This window comes from Amphiprion ocellaris, chromosome 8 (genome assembly GCF_022539595.1).
Source record: "Amphiprion ocellaris isolate individual 3 ecotype Okinawa chromosome 8, ASM2253959v1, whole genome shotgun sequence".
In the NCBI taxonomy this organism is placed as follows: domain Eukaryota; kingdom Metazoa; phylum Chordata; class Actinopteri; family Pomacentridae; genus Amphiprion; species Amphiprion ocellaris.
The window spans coordinates 28,429,557-28,453,104 of record NC_072773.1 but is presented as its reverse complement, the minus strand read 5'-3'; the positions used below and the strand labels follow the sequence as shown (position 1 = coordinate 28,453,104).

The 23,548-nt window shown below is 42.2% G+C and overlaps 2 protein-coding genes across 4 annotated transcripts in view; one reads left to right on the top strand and one right to left on the bottom strand.

The window, feature by feature from the left end:
* kcnd3 (potassium voltage-gated channel, Shal-related subfamily, member 3) overlaps positions 1 to 19,762 on the top strand; it is a 104,407-nt gene extending 84,645 nt beyond the window's left edge. For 2 of the 3 annotated variants that reach the window (XM_035951203.2, XM_023276721.3), the window contains exons 5-9: positions 11,663 to 11,764; positions 14,942 to 14,974; positions 15,094 to 15,186; positions 16,381 to 16,640; positions 17,969 to 19,761. In XM_035951203.2, coding sequence (XP_035807096.1) covers positions 11,663 to 11,764; positions 14,942 to 14,974; positions 15,094 to 15,186; positions 16,381 to 16,640; positions 17,969 to 18,143 — 663 coding nt within the window. In that variant the 3' untranslated portion in view covers positions 18,144 to 19,761. Of the gene's footprint in view, positions 1 to 11,662; positions 11,765 to 14,941; positions 14,975 to 15,093; positions 15,187 to 16,380; positions 16,641 to 17,968 lie in introns of all 3 variants that reach the window. The other variant, XM_055013172.1, reaches the window with a different exon arrangement.
* Positions 19,763 to 20,273: 511 nt separating this feature from the next.
* Positions 20,274 to 23,487, bottom strand: LOC111572874 (5-hydroxytryptamine receptor 1-like). The gene is made up of 2 exons (XM_023276739.3): positions 22,029 to 23,487; positions 20,274 to 21,570 (listed from the first exon to the last, which is right to left on the bottom strand). The coding sequence occupies exons 1-2, from the start codon at positions 23,088 to 23,090 to the stop codon at positions 21,415 to 21,417; spliced, it is 1,218 nt and encodes a 405-aa protein (XP_023132507.1). The 5' UTR covers positions 23,091 to 23,487; the 3' UTR covers positions 20,274 to 21,414.
* Between the last annotated feature and the right edge of the window lie 61 nt (positions 23,488 to 23,548).

Genomic DNA, 23,548 nt, shown 5'->3' with positions numbered 1-23,548 from the left:
GGACTTCCAGACCTCCAGCCCAGAGGGGAACTCTGACGTCTCTCTCGCTGAGAGGAGGGGACTCCACAGGGTTCAGGTCCTCCCTGAGATTAATGTGTGTATAATGTACATTGACTTACTGTATATTCACACTGACAGTAGGCACGTGGTACCTACCATTCCCAGTGAGTGTTGCCACACTTTATTGGACCATCTGCCCTAATGTGCAAACCTAAACCCTCACCTTCCAGACTAATATATTCGCCTTGTAGCTCTGCTTCTCCTCTTTAAAAAATATAGGAGAACAACTTAAATCAACTACGCAACGCATTCAGATTTTTTCCATCGTAACTGATCAGTCCTTTAGTAATATTTTTCCATAGAGTGAGAGATTGTGTTAAAACTGTTTTTAGGTTATAATTAAAGACTTTTTAAATAAATCATCAACTAATACTTTCAACTGTATATGTCTGTGCCTTAATGGGAACAAGTTTCAGGCCACCAGGTTGTTAAAAAAGTCCCTTGGCAGATGTTATCCACCAGCAGGGCACTGTCTTGTAGCTACTTAATTAATCAAGGAAACCCTCCAATGGACCACACAGCTTATGGAAAACCCAGTGGGATGGAGGGAACCTTGCAAGTAGTTACTAATGGATTACCTACATTTGTAAATGCATTATTGCAAAGGGATTTTCCACCACCTAGCAGCAAAAATTCCACACATTAGTAAGTGATTTATTGATGTTAAAAAACCCGATAGCTGCAGCTTATCAAAACCTGAATAAATTATCAGAAAGTGACCCTCTGTTTTGAACTATTGAATGGACAGTTGGCTGGTTGTGCATCAAAAGCTGCTAATCAGATCAGATCAAACCACACCCACACAATCCTGAAGATACACATTATTTAAGTTTGTCTGTATTTGAATTGCCAATATTAATGTTGCAGAGAAAAAGAATTAAGTTTCACCATAAAGTTTTCCAAGGTTTCTAAGTTACAATATTGAATATTTTCCTCTTCCCCTTAGATATAAATGGCCCACGTTGAACTAAAAACTCTTAATATAATGTGAAATATCAGATTCCTCCAAACCAAAGTATCCCTTTAAATTCACACGTTAACTGTTATCATTGCTCTAATCTAAAAACTCAAGCTTAAATCTTAAAATAGCCTATCAAAGCAGTGAATATCAGCAATTTGCCCTCTCAACAAGGATAATTTTCCTTGTTGGTCCGTCCTTGTGAGATTTTATCCTTGTAAGTGTTGCAATGAAAACACACACGGTCACAAATTTATAATGGGATTATGGAAAACTTGCGCTTAAACGGTGGAAGGTTTAAAGATCCTGTCTTGCTTCGGGTAAACAACCCGGCCTTTCGACCTTTAAAGAATCACGTTGTGGTGTGTCCATGAGCCAAACTGGGTAGCAGCATCAGCTGGCTCACATACAAACCCGGGTTGGTAATCATAGTTTGAGGGCAAGCCTGACAGTTTTTTTGTTCTCCTGAGATAGATGGTGTGTTTGTTTGGAGCTGGCAGACATGCAGACACTGACACATATTTTCAGAGTCCATTCCTCTCTCTCATCACTGTCATTCACACCTCTCCTACCGAGGCTTTTTTCACTCCCTCGGCTTGTTTCTTACACCGCTTCCCTCTTCTCTGCTCCTCTGCTTCCATCCATTACCACAATACCTCCCTCCCCTTCCCCCTTTTCTCTCTCGCCCCCCCCCACAGTGATTAATGCCTTCCATCTCGGCACATGTACTCCTGTTGTAGTCCTGCAACTGTGGCCTGACCGCTGCCCAGCCTTAACTAACCGTAACCTCGTCTGTCAAGCAAGACTCTGGTTCAACACGGCCAAGTGTGCAGGGCCGAAATGGGACTAGGAGGGGAAATTATCGATACAGAAAACAAATTAAAACGTATACACAAAAAAAAGGGAAGAGGAGCGGTGACGAGGAAGGCCATCGGGAAGGAGCGAGCGGGGGAGGCAGGGGGGGAGTGTAGAAAAGGGGGTAGCGCTGGAGGCGATGTGTGTCCTAATGCTGTGTTCTTTCCTGAAATAGCTATCACCCAGATGAGGCGCTGGCTGGAAGGACGGTGTTTGTCTGTCTGCTTGTGTACGCATCTGTACGAGGGAGAATTCCCGTCCGCATCCGTGTTTCTGTTACGTGCGGCTCCATCCACCACACTTCCTGTCGCTTTCGGCCCGACCTTGATCCGTCTCACCTTCCCGTGTGTGTCCCTGAGCTGCAGTGTGGCGCAGTGTCCCAGACGCCGCTCGGTACCACACCCACACCTCCACAAGCACCCACCGACTGCACCGTCGTAGCATGACGGTGCTGTTCTCATTAACTAGCACTAAATGACTCCCTCGGGCACTTGAATGTCTCTTTGGCTTGCCTGCGGTGAGGTCAGCGATTTGCTCGAGCACCCGTATATCCAGTGGATAGGTTTTCTCCTTTTCATAACAGCATGACTAAAACGTCTTATCATTGCCTTCATAATCATATTCCACCTGGATGCTTTGATCCTTGAGAGACTTATTACTATGGCAAATCAAGGTCTAAGTGCCAAGGATGATGATAGATTCGCAAATGTGATATTTTAGAGCATTTAGAAGATGCAATCTCTACCATCTCTGTCTTTAATTAGCCCCAGGATTAAGTGTCGCTACGCATTTAAGCCTGTGTTCCTAAAACCAGTGAAGTATGTCTTGAATTACATATTATCTTTAGTAGATGTTATGGAAATGATTTGATTTCATATTCCCAGCTGCTTGTTATCTGAAACTGCCTTTCCTTTCTGCCTTGTGTTGTTATATATATGTCGATCTGTCATTTTATCTATCAGTTTGTCGGTCCACCACTTTGGTCAGGATTAATATATTTCAAAAAGAGATTTCATATCAGATGGATGGCCATGAAATGTCATACAAAGCATTCATGTTTACACTCCACGGCCCTGAGGGTGATATTTGTGGCTCTGAGCTGTATATCTTGGCAATCGTCAGATGGATTGCTCTGGAATTTCCTGCAGATATTTAAAGTCCACAGCGGCTAAATCCTAATAAATTTACTGATCCTCTGACTGGTATTCTATCACCATAATAAGGTTTAAATGTTAACTGACAAACGCTTAGTTTTATGGCCAGATACACGTAGAACAAAAGGCATTCTCATCAGCTTTGTGTTTAGCGCTAATTAGCAAACGTTAACATTAAAAAAGAAGTTTCGATTAGACGGTGAGCTTGTCACATTACCTGCTAAGCGTCAACATGTTAGCTTTGTCAGTGGAGCATATCAGCATCTTGATGTTAGCAATTACCTCAAAGCACCCCTATGCCTAAGTGCAGCCTCAGAGTGCCTGCTAGTGTGGCTGCAGACACTTTACAATCTGAAATGGATTTTGCTAACCTTTTTAATAACTGCTGCTGACATGCAATCAGCACATTACATGTTACATCGCATTAATTTATTGGTATTTGACTGTCACACTGTAAAGACTGCCACTATGATAGAGCCATTATCACTGTATGGTCCACTCTTTGACAGCTGTGTTTAATCCCCCACCCAAGCCATGAATTGCTCAGGCGTGTCATATCCTTCAATACCCCATTAATAACCTCTATGTAACACGCAGTTTTCGTTAATGCTCGATAACCTAAATGACATATGACCCTCTCCGTCGTTAAACCGACCACTGAGCAATTGTCACTGGTCATTTGCCATAGCAAAACGTCATTTGCTCCGCATTTATTGCCACCGTTTCCCAGAAAATCCATCCCTCCCCATGTCTTAGAATAAGGCTGTTTAACCGAGAGTAAAATAGGGTAACCATTCGCAGCGCTTAAGCGACGACAGGAGAGCCAATGGGGGCGGCATTGGGGGGGACAGGGAGGAGCAATTATTGAGGTACTGAGGAGAGGAAGCACAGTATTAGTCCCCCAACATTTCTCCTGCCCCTGTCGTCACCCCCCTTTCCCTTTTTTTCCCGTCCTTACATGCTTCTCTCCCCATTTCCCACCCACTATCCACATCCATCTTCATTCAGGTCTAATTGTTAGCTGTTCTGGGGTCCCATTACAATTAGCCATCCATCTGGGCGGTGGTAGACAGACAGCAGCTGATCTATCACGCTGCTCAATGGAAAGTTACATGAGTGTGCCACCGGTTGCTGTATGTGGCAAGAGGGAATGCACAGCTGAGGCACAGACATACATTATGTTCTCTGTTCTCCCTCCCTGTAGTCTTTAGCATCCCTGCTTTTGTTCTGCGATGAACTGAGCTCCGACTGCAAGTCTGTGCCCCATAAAATGATCTGAAACAAAGAGTCCAATCTGCAGTGGTTACTTCAGTTGCCCCTCGGGGATTATTTGCAAAGAGGTAATAATATCCTCACGTACCTGAAAGAGGGAACGATTTAAATTGGGGAATCAAAACGGGCAAGTGACACAGAATGATTAAAAAAAAAAGAGCAGAGCAGGAATTAAAATGAGTTTAAATATTTCAATGTACTCGTGTTCTTTCCCTGGATCTGTAGTTCTATGAATATTATGTCACTCAAATGGATTTAAACCAGATGTAGTGTAGTTCGTTTTTGATTAAGTTAGTTTCTACTTGTTTTGGTTTAGTTTTTATTGTTTAAAAATGTTTAGTTTTAATTAGGATTTTATTAGTTTCAGTATCAGTGTATGTATTTATTTTTTCTTTTAACATAGCGGCATTAAGCAAATTTTAAGAAGTCAAGAATAGGTATTAGGATACTGGCAACATATGGAGGAGGCAACTGACATCCTAGTTTCAACAAATGCTCCAAATTCTCCTCACGCTTATCTGGTTGATAATTGACCAAATTGGACCATTGCTGAAGACAGTTCTTGCATATTTTTGTTTTATTTTAGTCAATACTGTTGGTACTTGCATTATTGTTGCAGTCTTGGTTTTTTGTAAAGTCTAGTTTTTATTTTATTTTTAGTCAGCTGGAATATTTTTTTACACCTACATTAAGTTTTTAATTTCTTTTTAGTTAACTATGACAACCTTGACTTGAACGTACTTTCCCATAATAAGCAACAAAACAACAACAAAAAAACACCTTTATCAAACATACAGCAACTGTGTCTCACAAAAATCACAATCCTATACAGCTGAAGTGCATCCTTGTGTACATTTTGGAAGAAACTAAATAATTTGTTCCAGAAGTTAAAGTGATGGCGTCACAGATTGAATAAGCCACAGAGTCCGAATCAGAAGGCGGAAGCAAAAGTCAACTTTCACCCAGAAAACTTACATCTTAGATTACTCTTAGACTTAACTTTAATTTTCACTTGTTGTTTGGTTTGGTTTAGGCACCAAAACTACTGGGTTAGTTTTAGGAAAGCATCGCTGTTTGGATTATAATCTGACAGCTTTATGATTAGTTGGAAGCTTCCCTCCATTTTCTGCCTTGTGACGAGTCCTGCCTTATCAAATATGTGATTGGTTTTCCTCAAAATGTAACTAAGAATGCAGTCTAGCTGCATGTAAGACCATAGCTAGAAGATAAAATTAAATGTCTACAAAATGTGGCTTTTCTACAAGAATCAGTCATATGAGCTGATTAAATCTGCCACATTTGATTTCATTTATGAGGATTAGGGCCATTTACCATTTTTTGTCTTTAAAATCTTGTGTTATTCACAAACTACATATATCTGGAATATCCATCCCTCCATTATCTATACAACGCTTAATCCTCATTAGGGTCACGGGGGGCTGGAGTCTATCCCAGCTGACTTGGGGCGAAACAGGAGACACCTGGACAGGTCGCCAGTCTGTCTCAGGGCTACATATACAGACAATCACACTCGCATTCACACCTACAGGCAATTTAGAATAACTGGACTGTGGGAGGAAGATGGAGTACCCAGAGAAAACCCACTCATGCACAGGGAGAACAGACAAACTCCATGCAGAAAGATCCCGGGACGTGAACTGGGGATCTTCTAGCTGCAAGGCGAAAGTGCTAACCACCCGGCACTGTGCAGCCCCTCCCTATCTGGAATATATAGATAGTTTTCTTCTTTCTTCTGGTTGAAAACAATAGTTTTTTACCATAAAACCTTAATCTGAATGAATCTAAAGTTAACATATGATACTATAATCCAATAGAATTAAAGTTGTCTTTATTCAGCTGACATCATCTTTAGATTTTGTGATTTTGTTGTGTGTTTTGGCACTGAAATAGATAGAATTCAGTCTTTACGCAGGTCGCTGTCTGTCCTCCATTATAACACTGACAGTATGACATCACTTAATAAACAGAAATAAATCACTGAGAGCTTTGCTTTTTGAAGAGATTTTTTATTATCTAACCTTTCTCTTTATTTCTGTCACAACGCTAAACTGCTCTAATGGCTTGCTGTTGGCAGGTTTAATATTTTCCAATTACTTTGGCCCTCTGATAGGCTACATCTATTGACACAACTAAATTAATTGTGTTTTTATCTGCTGATTTTTGACAGCAGCAATTAAAATTCTGCTGTGTAATGTTCTTCTTTTAACTCTTTTCTTGTAATATTGTGGTAAATGAAACTTACCTGCAAACAGCAGGGACAGACAGCCTTTTATGGCACTTTAGGAGCTTTGGAAAATCCTAATAACTAAATCTCACAAGTGCACTTATGAGCACTCTTACTTATTCATCAAGTTGAAGCAAAAGATTTACAAGTTTGTGCAGTTAAGAGGGTCTGATGAGTCTGGCTAGGAACACTCATACGAATAAACCTCACACAATAAAATTAAGATATTTAACTACATTGTCATTATTTTTTTAAAAGAATTAAAGTCTTTCTGACAAGCAGTCATTTTCTCTATGACATTCTCATCTAAGCAAAGAAGGAAGGTATGTTTGTACTGATATTTATACAAGTTTCTTGTATTATTTTAAATGATAATGCATTATTTCCAAATCACAAAACTACCCACTAGCATTCCCTCACCAAGAAAAGAAAATGTTGCTGCCTATTGTCAAGTGAAAATGTGACTTTTCCTTTGACAAAAAGGCTTAATAGTAGATCCAGCCTCAGGTGCACAGCAGCATAATCTATACATATCTTTTCCTGTTTGTTTCCCTGTTGTTGTTCCTGCTTCTGTGAAATTTCAGTTGCCATCTTTCTCTCTGTCTTGTCTTTTCTTTTTTTTTTTTTTTTTTTTTACTTTGACTGGAAATATGTGTCTGGTTCAACCGGTTGCTGTGTTCAAACTTAGTGAATAGTAAAATTACTGAGCGTTCCAGTTCATGAGCATTACGCTGGCTGGAGGCTGACATGGAAGAAGCGAAAAACAAAAACAAGTCCTCCTCCCTTCCTCTTCCTCCCTCCTGCTCACTCTCGGTCTCCTTGCTCTAAATCATCTCACTATTGTTTCTAGCCCTCCGTCAGAAGGTTGAAGTCAAAAGGTGGAGATGACTTCTGGCTAAGAGTGCTTTGCCCTTCTAGACAATCAATAAAGTTGTCTGCACGTTGCAAGAAGGCAGACCAAACAAGAGAGACAGGGGAGATGTTGATGGGGGACTTTGGTGAGAGGGGAGGTCAAGATTTTTGCTATAAATTATGTCCATTGGAAAAAATAAAAACAAGGAAAGAAAAGAAGAGAAAAGCACTGCCATCGCAGCAGCTTGCAGAGCAAAGCTATACCTTTCTCCACAAAGGCGAGGTAATCCGGGCTTAGCAGAGGTATTTTATCTCTGAGTGGTGTTAGTCTGAGGTTAAGTTGTCTTTGCTACGGGTATCTGTGGGCCAGAGGTGTCAGAGGACTTGATTTCCTCAGAATCAATATTTTTGCCATTGTCCAGTGTTTTTTGCTTTCACCAAACTCTCAGATGGATGTTTTCTCTGTGTGTGTGTGTGTGTGTGTGTGTGTGTGTGTGTGTGTGTGTGTGTGTGTGTGTGTGTGTGTGTGTGTGTGTGTGTGTGTGTGTGTGTGTGTGTGTGTGTGTATGTGTGTGTTATCATACACCAACATACCTCAGAAGAAGCAACTCACTTATTTCCTTGTGGCAGAAATGTCAGTATGTATAAAAGCAACCTCTTCAGATGAGTGGCAGCTGCAAAACAAAATGAGATTCTTCCACAGTTATTTGTGTTTGTGCGTATGTGTGTGAGTGTGAGCGTGCGCATGTGCATGTGCACGTGCTCGTTCATCAGATGGTCTCCTCTTTCACTTGTATGGTTCCGAGGCAGGCCCGAGGCAGAACCTAATCTGGATCTCATAGCTCGATTGCTCCACTTTTCACTCAGCCAAATCTTACGCAGGCAGTCTAGCAAAGGCTGTAACTCACAAGGTGGCATGAATTTTTTAACTTCCACTTTCAACTAAAGATGAACTTCTAACAAAACTTCCTGGCAGTGCTCAGTGGAGTATGGCATGGGAGCTGAGTGGATATGTAGCGTTTTTTAATCATTTGAGGATATGCCAGGTTAGATCCCTCAGCTGGCAGCAAATTGTGTTGAAATTAAGCAATTTTTTTGCAGACTTGCAGCTTCATAAGCTATAATCTTTAAAGTGCCATTGATCCTAAATTGTGGCTCCCTAGCAGGAAGAAGGGAAACAAAGAAGAGATGGGGAAAAAAGGTGTTTGGATCAGTTTATTTGCTGCTGGGTTTAGGAAAACATCTGGATAGTTTCAGTCAGCAGGATTGAGCATCAGTATTCTGATTGGTTGGGAGGTGTTACAACATTTTGGATTTTTGAAAACTGTAGTTTTTCCGAGTTTGATGGATTTGAAGCCAACCTGGGATTAAATTGTATTTTTCTGTGCACACATCTTTTTCATTTTAAAACATATTCGTATTAAGCTGTAAGATTCTATCACACAGAGAGAGTCACACACACTTTGAACAACAGTTTTAGCTTTCCAGACAACTGCACCTGCACCTGAGCGCCTTTAAAATGGCACCAAATAGACATTGGCCAGGTAAAAGCTGCCTGCTGAGGTTGATCTGCAGGCCAGTTAGCGGATTAAACTGCGTATAAATTTGAGTCTGCTTAGATGCTGGTGTGGTCCTCACTCTTCAGTGCCACTGCTAATCACAAACTGTCTATCAATGGCTTATCAGCTACAACTACAAGGTTATTTACTTTGTCTGTCGGTCCCCAGCTGGTGCACAGTCTACCGTCTGATGTCAATCAAATCCAGACGCTGACATGGCCCGCCAGCCAATAACGAAGAAAATAATTACTTCTGATATTTCCTCAAAAATGTGTGTTTTTTCCCCATGTACTAATAAAAAATATTAGCGACGCATGCACACACTGAATTATTTGTGACAGCAAAGTGTGATTTCAGTGGGACTTTAACAATGCAGTAATGTTTTTATGGGACAGAATCTCCCCCATGTGTTATGTAATTAGACCCTCATTTGTTTACAAGGGGAATGCTGGGTTTTAAAATAGTGATGAGGGACCTAATATTTCAATGTACTGTACTATAGAGCAACCACACCACCAAATTTACATCGAAAGTTATAGATTTTAATTTTGTGATAAATACCACATGCTTAATCATCTTCCAAGGCAGCATGCAGGATCATCTACTGAGAAATTGTTTATTTGTCTTTTGTAGTGGAGCTGAGCGCCTCGGCTGTCATTCTGTGTTCTCTGTGTGTGTGTTTGCGTGTCTAAACATGGACATAAAGTACGTGATGTCATCTCTGTGTAAGGAAATGAACAGCTGATTCAGTATTTTTGGCCATTTAACCTTCTGCATGGTGATCTGCATATATGTAGGTGTTAATGAAATCCCTCCACCCAAGGTCTCCTTTCACTCCGTGTTCTTGATGATGCTTCAGGAGCAATTCAGGCTCAATCTGTCGTGCTGCAACTCTGCCTGAAAACACAGATGGGACTTCGGCACAAGTGCCCTGGTCCCAGAGGCCCCAGGAATCTATCAGAGAACTGCAGAAGTAGATTCAATCTAGCAGGACATGTTCTTAACATCCCCTCCATTACCTCTGCGCTGCCTGGCAACCAGTGCCACAGTCGCGGGCTCCTGTTTGCATGGTGACCCCAGAGAGATGATCCCATTGGCTGAGCACACTTCCAGAACATAAAGAAGGGTTATTCCAGAGGCCGGTGGGAATGCTGTGCCAGCACAAATGTACATAGAGCACGAGGGCACAAAGAGAGCGAGGAGAACTCGTCAAGAAGAGCAGGAGGGAGTATCGGGAGGGGGGAGAAAGATAATGATGCTGATAATGATACAATTTAAAGGGAGTTGTGCCATAGATACTATAGTGCAGGTTGCTTGCTTTGCCTGTGTGTGTACATGTGCGCTCTTGTTTATCTCCCCTGCCTCACCTTAGATTACTAAATCACAGCATGAGCTATGTGTAGGTCAACAAACATTAACGTGTTTTAAATGAAGCTCAAGTGGGGGGACGAGCTTGAATTACCATTCATTACCATGCTCTTACTGAGCCAGGTATCCCTGCTGGTGCTCTACAGTATATGGTTTGCATGAATATGTATGGAAATTTGCCTATGAAGACGAGGCGTGCATGCATAAGCATATGGAGATAAGCAAACATACATCCACACACTGAATTAACCCCCCGCTCACACTCAGCGGCGCATGAGGCCCCTCCTGAACGAGCTCTCCGTCTGCTCGTCATCTGCACAGCTCACATTATTCTTCCACCAATTTCTCCTCAATGAATCCATCATTCAATTTTAGAATGCAGAGAGGAAAGCAACAAGAAAACACACACTCTGTAGCTGCGCCGAGCTTGACACCCAACTCTTGACTTTGATGGGAAAATGGCGGGCCTTTGAGAAGTGAGAGACTCCGATAGCACTATCCTTTAAAAGCAGTTGTCTTGGTAACTGAGAGATTTATTGAGACCTACATTTTTACATAGGCCTCTGTATACGAACCAATATGCACTCAGACATGTTTTCACCCACACATTAGTGTCCACAGTGTAGTTATAAACGTTTACATTCATTCCGCTGTGTCCAAGTTACTTATTTCAAAAATTTACTCCAAGGACCAGAGTGTATCTGTTCCTCCTTGTATTCCTTTTTTTCATCTCCATCATTTCTGTTACTGACTGCCTCATACATAAGATGTTTGACAGCATGAGGGAAAAACAGAAAAAAGAGACAGAGATCTGGACAGTACTGTAATCGTGATGTACAGGGTCTGATGACTAAGGATGCACATGAGCCGACACTAGCATAGTGGCTCAGGAGTAAAGAAGCAGAGCACTATGGGAATAGACACATACTTGATTTATTTTGCGAGACAAAACTGCAGCACAGAAACAGCCCGAATGAAGTGAATTCCATCTTTTAAATACAGAATGACACTTAGCTGCTTAATTCATACAAGATTTACCTGATCTACTCCTAGCTGCCACTCTGATTTTAAACCCAAGGAATGTGTTATCGTGTAGTCAACATAAATCATTCATAAGTATCACTGGAGATCAGAGTGAATTTATCACAGCAGATCACAGTGAATGCTTTAGTAGCCCATGTTTGATTTGATCTATAAGATCACAACTAAAATATCAAGCATGCAAAAGTGCTGAAGCTCAAATCGGTGGGATGTCAGGATGACACCTAATCATTCTGACATAGGATGTGGTATAAGAACTTGCTAACAGGTGGTTTCTATGGTCTCTTGCCCTTTGCAGAAAGCCCGCTTGGCCAGGATACGAATATCCAAGACTGGAAGCTCCAGTGCCTTCCTCCACAGCAAGCGCAATGGCCTGTTCAACGAAGCTCTAGAGCTCACGGTAAGATCGGTCTCAGATGCACAGACACCACAGTGCACAATGTTATGGTCTGGCCACAGAATACCCAACCCCATAGGACACAATTACTGTTGTAGTGGGGTTTTTTTTAATGACGACACAAAGAGACTGACCTCTGCGGTAACTTTGTTGTTAGGTGCAGGCCTTGCTTGTCTGTCCTTTAATTATCCCAACATCCCATCAGGGCAGCTCACTGCGATCTCGTTCGATAAGCGCCACTTATAATGTGAGCATCTCTGAGCCCAGCTGCCCAGCTGAGGAACAGGCTTCAGGCAATGCAGCAAGAAAAGTAAACACAACTCAAGGATGTTCCTTGCTTCACCAAAAATGTTGCGGTTCACAAGCAGTATAGCGGCCCGGAGCTGACAAAGCACGAAAACAAGTGCTTCCTCCACCCTCTCACTCACTCTCTGTGCGTCTCTATTGCTTTATCTCTCTTCAGTAGCAATGGTGCGGACAAAATCAAAATGGCACCAGTAATACACAAGCAATGACTGAACAATGCATCAAATTCATAATAATGGTTACAGTACACTGTGACAAAGGACTACTATGCTGTCTGTAGTAATGCATAGTGCAAAACAGAAGTGTGTACACCACTGTCTATTACCACTTAAAATGATTCCAAATTGTATCACCTATCAATAATTGCACTTTTTCTAAATTGACAAGTAGCGTATTTCCTCATATGAACAATCAAAAGCAAAAAATAAGGAAAGACTATTATAAATACATCTGACCATTTCTGAATGGTCAGATGAGATCAAGATAATTTTGTTTGCCACAGATGGGATCCATGAACTACCACAATGAATGAATCGTCCCAACAGTGTAGCACAGGGTTGAAAGTGTGTTGATATGGAGCTGCATGAGTGGAAAAGTTGTTAGAGACCTGAAAAGTATAGATTATACCATAAATGCCTGTGGATTTACTAAAATACTGGCTGACGATATGAATACCACTCAGTAGGAGCTCAGCAGAAGAAGAATATTTCCACATGATAACGATCCAAAGCACAGGCAAAATCACACAAGACTTTCTAAACAATTAAGAAGTGAAAACCATGACCTGGCCAAGTATGTGACCCAACATTTTAGAGAGAAAGGGAGTCAACACAACTCTTTCAGCAATGAAACGGTGTGTGAAGACGTGCAGAACATCTCTTCCATGTACATATCCTAATGGATTTCCTTTTATTTAAGATTTTATTCAGTGCAGAGCGTGCACTGCTCCATGAAGAACACCGGGTCCAATTTTAAAGTTAATCACCAGCGCAAAAATAAGTAATTAAACTATCTGATAACATCAAAAACACATCAGAAAATGTTTTCTTCCCTTTTCTATATTGTGCAACTTCAGCTCAAAACTAATTAAGTGCAGCGTTATCAGCGGTAAGACTTTTTCACTTCTTTGCATAGATACAGCCATTTAAATTCATGAGCCATTCACCTGTGCAGTCTTCACAGAAAAACGTGGCTTTCATTCATTTTTTAAAAAATCTATTTCTTATGTTGGATAAGTTTAATTGTACCAGCTCGGGCTTGGACTAGTAATGCTGATGTCCGAAGTCGACAGTTCAGGGGCTAGAATTTGAAAATAAATGCAAGCTCAGTAAAATGTTAATTGCTGTCAAACGTAGGTTTCATTGTGAGGCAGCTATTTACCAACAGTATGTACAGCGCCACGCAGAGCGACACAGCGTGTTTTGTCACTCTGCAGATCAAGCTGTTTCCATTCTACAGTATGGTGGCCACCTGGGTGGTGAGCCATAGCCGCCTCCAGACAGACTGCTGATACGGGCTTGCAGTCGTATGTATAGAGAGGGACAGAAATAAGTCAGCCCAAACACCTGTGTTTTACTGCTGCGTTAGGTACAGATAAGCAGCATGAACACAGGTGAGCAGTCCTGTCTAGAAGAAAACCGAGTCATCAGAGCAGAAATTTACACTCTCAGCAAAGAAGTCTCTGCTTACAACACCCACCACCCGCTTAACAAACAGAAAATTGCTACTACAAATCTTCCAAACATGGCATTTCACTTGCCTTTCGGCGGTGCTGTGGAGCATGCAGGATAAGGGCAGTACTTTCTGGCTTTGTTTTTTTTTTTTTAATAGATATATATATAAACAGTTCAACCACAGATTCTGGTGGGAAACACTGATGCAACCCATTGAAAGTCTATATGTGAAACACGGCCTTAATTCTGACGAGCAATGATGGCATTCTGCAGTATACTGAAGAGATATCTTTCCAGGCTCAGGCTAAAGCTATTATGTAGAATATTTTTTTTCCAATAATGCAAAGTAATCTGCGTTTTCAGTGCAGTAACTCTTCCAAAACCCCGACTTAGATGTTAGATACGTAGAAATACATAAGTTCTAAATCCTATACATACATTAAGTCAGCATCTATTCCACATATTACCTTAGAAATAGTTTAGATGGAGACAAAAAACAAAAGCCTTATTGTATTACATAATGATATGTGATGTTTTCTACAAACTTTAACTCTCTCTCTCTCAAGGTGTGACAGAATAACTTACTGAACTTATAAAATACTCTAAATGAAAAAGTAAGCAAATGAACTGCTGAGTATTGACAATCAAATGTTATTTTAGATATTTTTGCAGCTTCCTTTACTTTGTTAGAGGATCTTTGAGCCTCCTGAGCAGTCGATAGTCCACTTATTGTCTGACTCACCTCCCCACTGCCTATAAATGAGTTTTGTATCCGAAGCACCACAGAACTAGAAATAGCACCCACTTGTTCGCACGAAGAAACACACACAAACAAGCACATGAACAGGCCACAGCATAAAAAATAGGGAATATGGAAAACAAGTCATTAACAAGTTGCCTCTAGCGAGCCTTTGCAATAACAGAGATGGAGGCAAAATGTCACGATGGAAATTTTTATGTGAATTGTATATACTGTATATCTATTAAGTCAGAGTTTTGCTAGAAGTCTCCCTTCTAGCACAGATCAATGCACTGGCTCCACTGATGTTAGCAGACACGCCTCTCAGGGTCAGAATAGTAATGTCCTCCGTGTCTGACTGGCATTACTGCAGTCCTGATGGCTGCCTGTTCTCAATGCTGACCTACGAACGCTAGTAAAACTCCATGTCTGTTCTCCTTTTGTCTCCTTCTCCAACTCAAGCAACTTCCATACAAGATGAACCTTTCAGATCAGGTACTGAGACAGCAGTTGGCCGCACACCTCCAACATCTGATTAGTGTCTTCCTAAAGGGGAATGTTGCGCAGCATTCATTTTCTGGGTGTGCGTTTGTGTCTGTGTGTGTGTGTTTCAGAACTCCACTGAGGATGAGCAACGTTTAAGCAAGTCTACCTCTCTATTAGAGAGCCAGCACCACCACCTGCTGCACTGCCTGGAGAAAACCACTGTGAGTACACACATACTCCAGCTTTATATCTTCTTATTATTTTTAACTGTATATCTGTTATAACCTTTGTTTTTCCTGAGGCACAAGGAAAAGATCAATGGATTAGATTCTAAAATTGTAATTCAATATCAATATAGAACCCGAAATTGTGCAGTCATCCAGACATTTCTCCGTAGCTGTGGCTCATTAGGTGAAAATAGCTGACAGCCAGGCATAATGTGTATGGATCTACAGTATTTTTATGTCCGTGCACAAATAATGCTCGCTGTAGCGTGATGTCCAGTACACTGCATTTCCCTTATGATACACGCTTGCCTGCCCGCATGCGATACAGACACACTGTCTGTCTCAGCCTTACACAACTCAGAGGATGACCAATGAAAGCATGTATCATGGGCTAGTGCACATCCACCCAAACTCTCATTATTCACCGTACATAAAATGTACCACGTGAAGGATGTTTGGGACACTCAAGGGGAGTTGTAGAGAGCTGGGAAGACAACACTGACATATTATCACCTTTTGAAGGTGATGCCGTCTGGCCAGCATTAGCAAACACTGGCCAATTTACACAGAAGCGCAATATTAATTCACTTAAAGTTGTATTTGCACTATTTTGCTCTCCACCGAGTCTTGAGGGAAATTCATTCAAGCTACTTAACGCTCACTTTAACTTCCTTTCAACTGCTAAATTAGTCTCTCGGCTGTATGCAAACTGCTGCATGCTGTGTCTGAAAACAATGGTGATGAGAGCAGTGAGCGTGAACCAGAACAGTAAAGTTTCCAGAGCTAAAACATTGAACTCAAAGTCTACACAAAGCTCTGTAGAGCTGACTGGAACTGCAGTGATCGTTCTGTGTGAGTTCATCGCTCTGAGTGATTCCTTTCATGTACAACTGGTTGTGTGATATACTGTTGATATAGAAATACTGATTATATCTGCTTTAAGGAAGTGAAAATTATTCTGAACTACAGTACACTAAAACGTGGACACACAGCGCCATGCACACCTACATAAAAAAAAACAATCCCACATTCTGAGAGGAGTTATTGACCCTGGCGAAGAAGCGGAAAATGACAGGATATAGCAGACCATATACAATACATGCTCATAAATACGAATGCTGTAAATGTCACATCTTTGCTAAAACTCTCTCTCCGTCTTCCTTCCTTTTCGTCGTTTTTGTTTTCTAGAACCACGAGTTTGTGGATGAGCAGTATTACCAGCAGAGCTACCTGGAGGCGGGGCTGCAGAATTACCCCTCTCGAAGCCCCTCCCTCTCCAGCCAGGACGGTGTAACGGGGACATGCTGCACCCGCCGGAGCAAGAAGCATCACACCCCTTTACCGAACGCCAGTGCCCCAGCACACATGCAGCCTTTGACGCACACGCACACACACCCACAAGGCTTGCAGGAGCTCAGCACCATCCACATCCAGCCCCTCAGCACCAGGTAAGATCAGGATCCCCGAAGCACACAGCACAAAGACTGTGTGCAGTGGTGGCAAAATATAATTGTTTATAGAAATTGTATGTTATTTCCACATTTCTTGATTGCCACATTCAGAAACCAGTTGGAAGGATACAGTTATCATTCACTGACTATATTTTCTTTCACACAAAGCTCTCTCGCCTTTGACACTGTGCTTTTATAAAATGTTCTGGCAGGGGAACATACTAGACAGTACCTTCTAACCAGATTCACTGTTAGGTCTAATGGCTGGCAATTAACAACTTTCAACCATCCACTACCATTAGCCTAATTACGCACCATGTAACTAACAACAACTGACAACGAGGTGCTAATTTACTCTCACATAGTTCCAATAACATTTAGTCAGCTGTGATTCTGACAAAAGGAATTTTGCCCGGATCAAGGCATTTGTTTTGAGACATTTGTTTTTTAACAACTTTGGGCCAGTAAGACTTAAAAACAAACTTGAAAGAAGACACCCACAATACATTGGCTGCTTTACAAATGCTTCTAATTAAAGATGGACTATGTAATCCTTATCCAAAACACTCTTTGTCCAATGCAGTGAAAAGTCCAATAGCTGTTTGTCCTTTGTGTGTTCACACACAGTCCTGGCTGTCAATGGATAACAAAGTGACTGGGATCGATCCATGCAACCTCAACCTAATGTGTCCTGTGCATGTTCCCCATCATTTTCAGCTGTTTACATTTTTTTTGGTGCACAAACTTGTGGTCAACACTCAGTATTTCAGGATTTTGTGTTTGTCCACTGAAGTCTCTCCACCAGTCACTGTTTAATCTGACTTTATGTTTCATGTTAGAGAAGCCTGCAACCACTTCATGAGCCGCTGAAAGCTGTGCAGATATATGCTGATGTGATCCCCACAGACAGACTCTATATTTTACACTATAAAGAGTCTGTCTGTGGCCTGTCTGTTTGTTATTAGTGCCCATTACTTAAACTCTGTCAGTTCTCCTTTTGTCTAATTCTGATTTGGTGGAGAAAGTGTAAAACCTTGGGGATTGTTGACCAATTCACACTAACGGTGATTTCATTCAAAAACAGGATTTTCCAGGGTTTGTTCACTTTGAAAGGGGTCTAAGGGCACAGCTATCGTTGTTAGAGTCACCTCAAAGGAAAGAGGAGGATTTCTCATTAACTTTTTCTTCAGCCACAGTCAAAGTGGGACGCTAACCTTCACAAAACCCACCTCCCTGAAGCTCTGTTCTATCTGTCAGTGAAATATTTCTCCATTTCTCCAGGATTACCCTAATCCTTGACTTTCTTCCTTCATTTATTCCTACAGCCGCTCCAGTCTGAACATGCGCGTAGATGAGCCAGCACCTCTGAACTGCCAGAGCAGCCAGATCACCACAGCAATCATCAGCATTCCCACACCACCTGTGACGACTCCCGAGGGCGACGCTCACCTGCCCGCAGGCCCCACCCACCAAAATGTCGTGAAGGTGTCCGCACTGTGAAAACTGGAGTGCAGGCGCGGGAAGACAGATAAAGTCTCATCAAGACAGACTGAGGGACAGAGGAGGACTGAGAATGATGGAGGAGAAGGTGTTCGGAGTCCTAGTCTGGCCCTGGTGGAGCCTGCCCTCTGCTGGTCATGTACTGTAAAGACATGGACTCCCTGTACAAACGGAGGATGGCTTTTAGATACAGTAACTTCATGTTAGCGGTCGGCATACATGTGTGTGCGTGTGAGTGAAACAGCGGGGAGGATGTGTGAGGAGCTATTTTAGATAAGGAGGCGAGTGAGTGTGTGCCACCCAAGTGTCACAGATGAGTTCCCAGAGTAAGTCGCGTGTCATTGTGCACAATGCACCTTTTTTATGATTTATGCTTCAGTTTGACTCTTTTTTTTTTAAAAGCAGGAGATATAAGGGAACAGGCGGAAAGGGAAAGAAAAAAAAAACACATAATCAAACCTTTCCCCCCTCCCACCCGCCCCAATGACTCAATCTTGTCCTTTTGTTTTGTGTTATTTTACATGTTGATAGATCAATATGCCACCATTCCTTTTCAGGTCCAATATTATTCCACGTGAGTAAAAATTCTTTAAAAGACGAAATGCGGTAGGTGTCTGTGATGGCGTTACCAATGAGTTTCGTATTTGTGAATGAGTGCATGTGAATTTTTTGCTAGATAGAGGAGTTGTGATGTGTCAGATAGGAGGTGTGTGTGTGTGTGTGTGTGTTCGCGAATGTGTGTGTTTCTCTCAGTTGATTGAAAACTTGTGTTTCAATTCTCCTGGAAGTCTCTACGGCTCAGTATATGGTATATTTGACTAGCTGCCACTCTGAAGGGTTCTTTGCACACATTTCTGTCCAAAATTCTCAGCTACAAAGCTTTTACACAATATGTGCCTGTTTTGCTGGAGTAAAAAGAGATTTATTTGTTTTTATAGTTTTCTGAATTTCTCCCTGTTCTTTTCCCTTTTGGCTCTTACAGCCCGACAGACCTCAAATAACTCAATTTCTCTTACAATGAAACCAAAACAACAACAAAAAAAAACCATTTTGAATTCAAACCACCACAATTAAAAGCACAAGACATTCGCTGAGAATTTCTGACACAAATCTGTCCCAAGCCCAGGATCTTTGTGAATATTGTTAATAGAATATTTTGTAATATTTGACCATCGTTTGGCAGAACCAGTGAAGCTGTCCTCTCGTTCTCTTTCTCTTTCCCTCACTCTGTCTCTTCTCTCTCTACATTTTTCTCTCTCTCGTTGTTGTCCTGTTGTATCCCCACCTCCTGTGTGAACAACAGTATGCTTTCAGTAGTCTTTATAGTTGTCAACGTTTTTTCTTCCCCAAACTCAGCGGGCATTTTTCAGAAGTTGTTGAGTATGTGTACTCTATGTGGTTAGGAAACTTGGTGTTTGTACTTTTTGTCCTCCTTGGTGTTTCAAAGGATTTTTACTTACTTTATCTTCTGAAGAATTTCAAGCAGGGAGGTCTGTTGTAACAGTGACCACAGAGACACGGAGGACGCTGGATGAACCATCCACAGATCTCCGTCACCAAAAACATGCTGTTCCATATGTTCTCTCGACTCCAAGATCAATATATATATATATATATATATATATATATATATATATATATATATATATATATATATATATATATATATATATATATATATATATATATACATACATAAATATATATCTTTAGTATTTCTTCTCATCATATCCCATCAAAGCTGATCTTTTCAACTATGGACGAGGGCCTTCTAGCTCTGCTAAGCTCCAATCTGATGCTGCTCTGTTGGCTTTTTTCATCATTTTGGGTTCAGCGTCCTGAGAGACGGTTAGGTCTGGCTTTAGGTGGGTGATACTGCTGCAGTTTCACCAAAGCAGAGAAGAGCAGCCTCAGTCATAGGAGACTAACTGCCCACTTCTGCTCCGAGTAGATGAAATAAAATGGTGATCAAGAGCACACAGACTGGGCTAGAGGTGCACCAGTTTCAGCCAACAGCATATTTCAAAAGCAATACTGGAATTGGTCTAATATTACGTCTGCCCACATGTAGCTGATGTGTTTTCCTGTAGAAGTAGACGGTTTAAAACTGTTACACTAGCAGCAAATGTATCACGGTCCGTTAAAAATATGTATTTAATTAGCTTGAGGTGGAGACATCTTAAAAGCATAACCAGTTTTGCATATGCATTTGTACTAAGATTTAGAGAAAAAAAAAGACATATCATTACATCAGGCAACAGGCGGAATTATACAGCAGATTGGTACCATATCAGTGCATCACTACATCTTAGGGTCTGTTGGACTCGTGGTTTAGTTCTCTCTGATCCTGAGGTTAGTCACAACCCAAAGGAAGCCCAAACTATTCTACAGAGTTGGAACAAGATGTGTTTGACCTCTGGTATTCTAGTAGTGATCTAGTACTATTGCTGGTAATTTAGTACTGTACACAGTGACAACAACTGCCTAGATCCAGTATTAGTGTTTAGTCAAACTGTGTTCAAATTTACATGGAGTTAAAAAAAAAAAAAAAAGAAAAGAAAACAAGCACAGACAGACTGAGCTTTTTAAATGTGTTTTTACAAGTGGGGCTAAAGACACTGACTTCATATTTACAGCATAAAGTCCGACATTTAGAATCTATTGAAGTCTACAAGAGGAGCATGACATAGGTAATGGCAGAGGTGAGGCTCCCTGTATTTTGTTGCTGAGGACATTGATTAAACGTGGTTAATTTCCTGCTTCCCTGTTTTGAAAACAGGTTGTTTTGTGTCAAGCTGCACTTTAAAATGACACGGTTTGAAATATTATGTAAGCATATATTCCGCTCAAAGTGTCAAAGGATGGCATTTTTATTTACAAACAGCAAAAACAGGTCTGTGGTTGTGTTTGTCTCTCTCTTTCTCTGTTATGTACTCTCCTTTGATTGTCTTTTTTCTGGGCTCAGTCAGTTTTTTCCTCTCACTCTTTGCTTTGCCCTCCTATGCCACCTGTCGTTGTTGAGACTACTGCTGTGCGTATCTTGTCAGGTGTTGGATATTATTTATGACCTTGTCTTGTGTCCCGACTGTGAAACGCCTGATAAAACATCTATATCTGCCACAAATACACAATCTGTGAGGCTCTCTTCTTCACCCGCCTTGTAATCACTCGTAAGATAGTGGCTCGTACACGTACCGAGCTTCAGGGGTAGATTCAGCTCCAAAAATGCAGTCTTTTGTCATATGCATGTTCACACCCAAGTAGTGAACCTTCAGCCTCTCGGTTTTGGGGGACACCCTGGGATGGAGGAGAGGATCTTGCTGAGTTCAGTTCGAAACTGCCTGGTGACAAAAGTGTAAATGAGGGGATCCACTGCAGCCTGTACGCAGGTCAGAACCACGGCTGATGTCTCCAGCTCCATCAGTAACTGCAGTGCAGGAGAGAGCGCAGATTAGTGCAACGCTGTACCGAAATAAACGAGAGTTTATTCTAATGTTTCATTTTTGGACTAATTATATAGCTGAGGGGAGAAAAAAATGGCTGAAAATAGTGAAAATAATCATAATTTCCAGGTGGTATCTTTATGTTGCCCAAACCCAAAAAGATTAAAATGATATCAGACAAAAAGTGGATACTGTTCCCAGCAAATTGAATGATTTCTCTTGATAAGTTGCTAGATTCGTTTGCTAAATTGTGATAAAAACTTTCTGTGGGCTGAGGTCTCATTTGGAAAGGTGATTTTTTATTTATTGTTTTTAAATTAAGAGTTCATATTACAATCTCTACAACTTATTAAATATGCATTGCAGTGCTGCATTACAGTACGCACGGTTTGTGTTTTGCACATTATGATAATATGAGGACAAAAACAACTTGTACACTCACTCTGTCCGGCCAAGAGATGACATTCATGAGCAGAATAACCACCATGGGCGCCCAGAAAAGCGTGAAGGCAATGATAATGTACCCAAAGCGCTGGGCCAGCTTCCCCTCCATCTGTTTCTTGCCTCGCTCCTTGGCTCCGGGGGTCAGGAGGCAAACTGCCCCCACGATCTCCGGGGGTCTTGCCGCGGCGACGCCCGCACAGGGAGCGCCCGCCTCGGCCACCAGCAGCATCGTCCGGCGGAGAGGCAGCGGACTGAGGGGCAGAGACCTGCAGGAGCCCCGCGGAGCTGTCCGAGGTGCTGAAGGAGGGACGCTCAACCAGGCCCACACATGCTCCGCCACCGTGGGCCTCAGCTGGACCCCGCGGTTGAACACTTTCTTCCGGTGCTGCCTCACAACTTTGAAGATCCGCACGTAGTGGACGACGATCACGGTCAGAGAGAGTCCCCACACCGGCACCAGCACGTAGGGCCCGAACGGATCCGTGTGGCGAAGGTCGCCGCCGCTGCCCCCGAAGTGCGAGCGGCAGAGCATGTAGAAAAGCGCCTTTTTGGAGAGAGTCAAAGAGATTATGGCTAAAACGAGGCCGCACGCCCAGATGGAGGTAATCCAGAGACGCACCCTCGCTTTCCTTCTCTCGGTTTGAAAGGGGAAGGCGATGGCTTGGAAGCGCTCCACGCTGATGCTGACCAGAGTGAGCAGCTGGACGCAGCTGCACAGGGCGTAGGTGAACTGCTGCAGGGCGCACACGGACACCCGGCTGTCCTTCCCCTGGCACAGGAAAGAGAAGAGCAGCAGCGGAGTGTCCACGGCGCACTTCAGCAGGTCACTGGCGGCCAGGCTGACCAACAGGGCGTTATTGCAGTTCTGCAGACTCTTGGTTCTGAACACAACCCAGCAGACCCACAAGTTGCCGGGTAAACCCAAAACTAAAGACAACGTGAGGACCGTGCAGTTGAAGATAAGAAACGCAGGAAAGTGGGTCGCGTCGGTGTCGTTGCGCAAAGTGGTTTCGTTCCATAAAGTGTGAACCTCCATCGTATCACCTGCATTTTTCTGCATCCTCTAATGTGAAATCTGTCTCCTGGTCAGTGCTGCAGCGCAGAGCGAGCACGAAAGAGCCTTTGCTGCATGATGTAACAACATAAACGCCACAGGCGGTGGAAAAATGTAGCTCAAGTGGGGCCCCTAGTTCAGATTAATTTTTCAAGGGTGTGTTGGTCTTTTGTGCTGCCCAGTGCTGATTGGGTGAATGGCAGACAGCTTGATTAGACCGTAATCAGGAGCATGTAGAGTTGCCTGACCTTGGTGTGCCCTGCTGAAGAAATTACATACAGTACACGGCACAGTCTGACCTTTCTCTATACATCAGGTTACACTGATGAGTGTGTGGCCTTTACTCGAGTGTACAAGACAGGAAGTCACCTGTCTCCATGTGCAAACACAACATAGTGGCTCCTCACTTGACATGCACAGAATTTGAGCATTTTGTCTCCTTGCATAGGCTCTACATTAGCAGT

Excerpts from the sequence above, each read along its gene's own strand:
- LOC111572874 (XM_023276739.3), bottom strand. The coding sequence starts at position 23,090 with ATGCAGAAAAATGCAGGTGATACGATGGAGGTTCACACTTTATGGAAC. Across the intron at positions 21,571-22,028 it reads TCATCTCTTGGCCGGACAGA|TTACTGATGGAGCTGGAGAC; the intron begins GTGAGTGTACAA and ends CCTGCACTGCAG.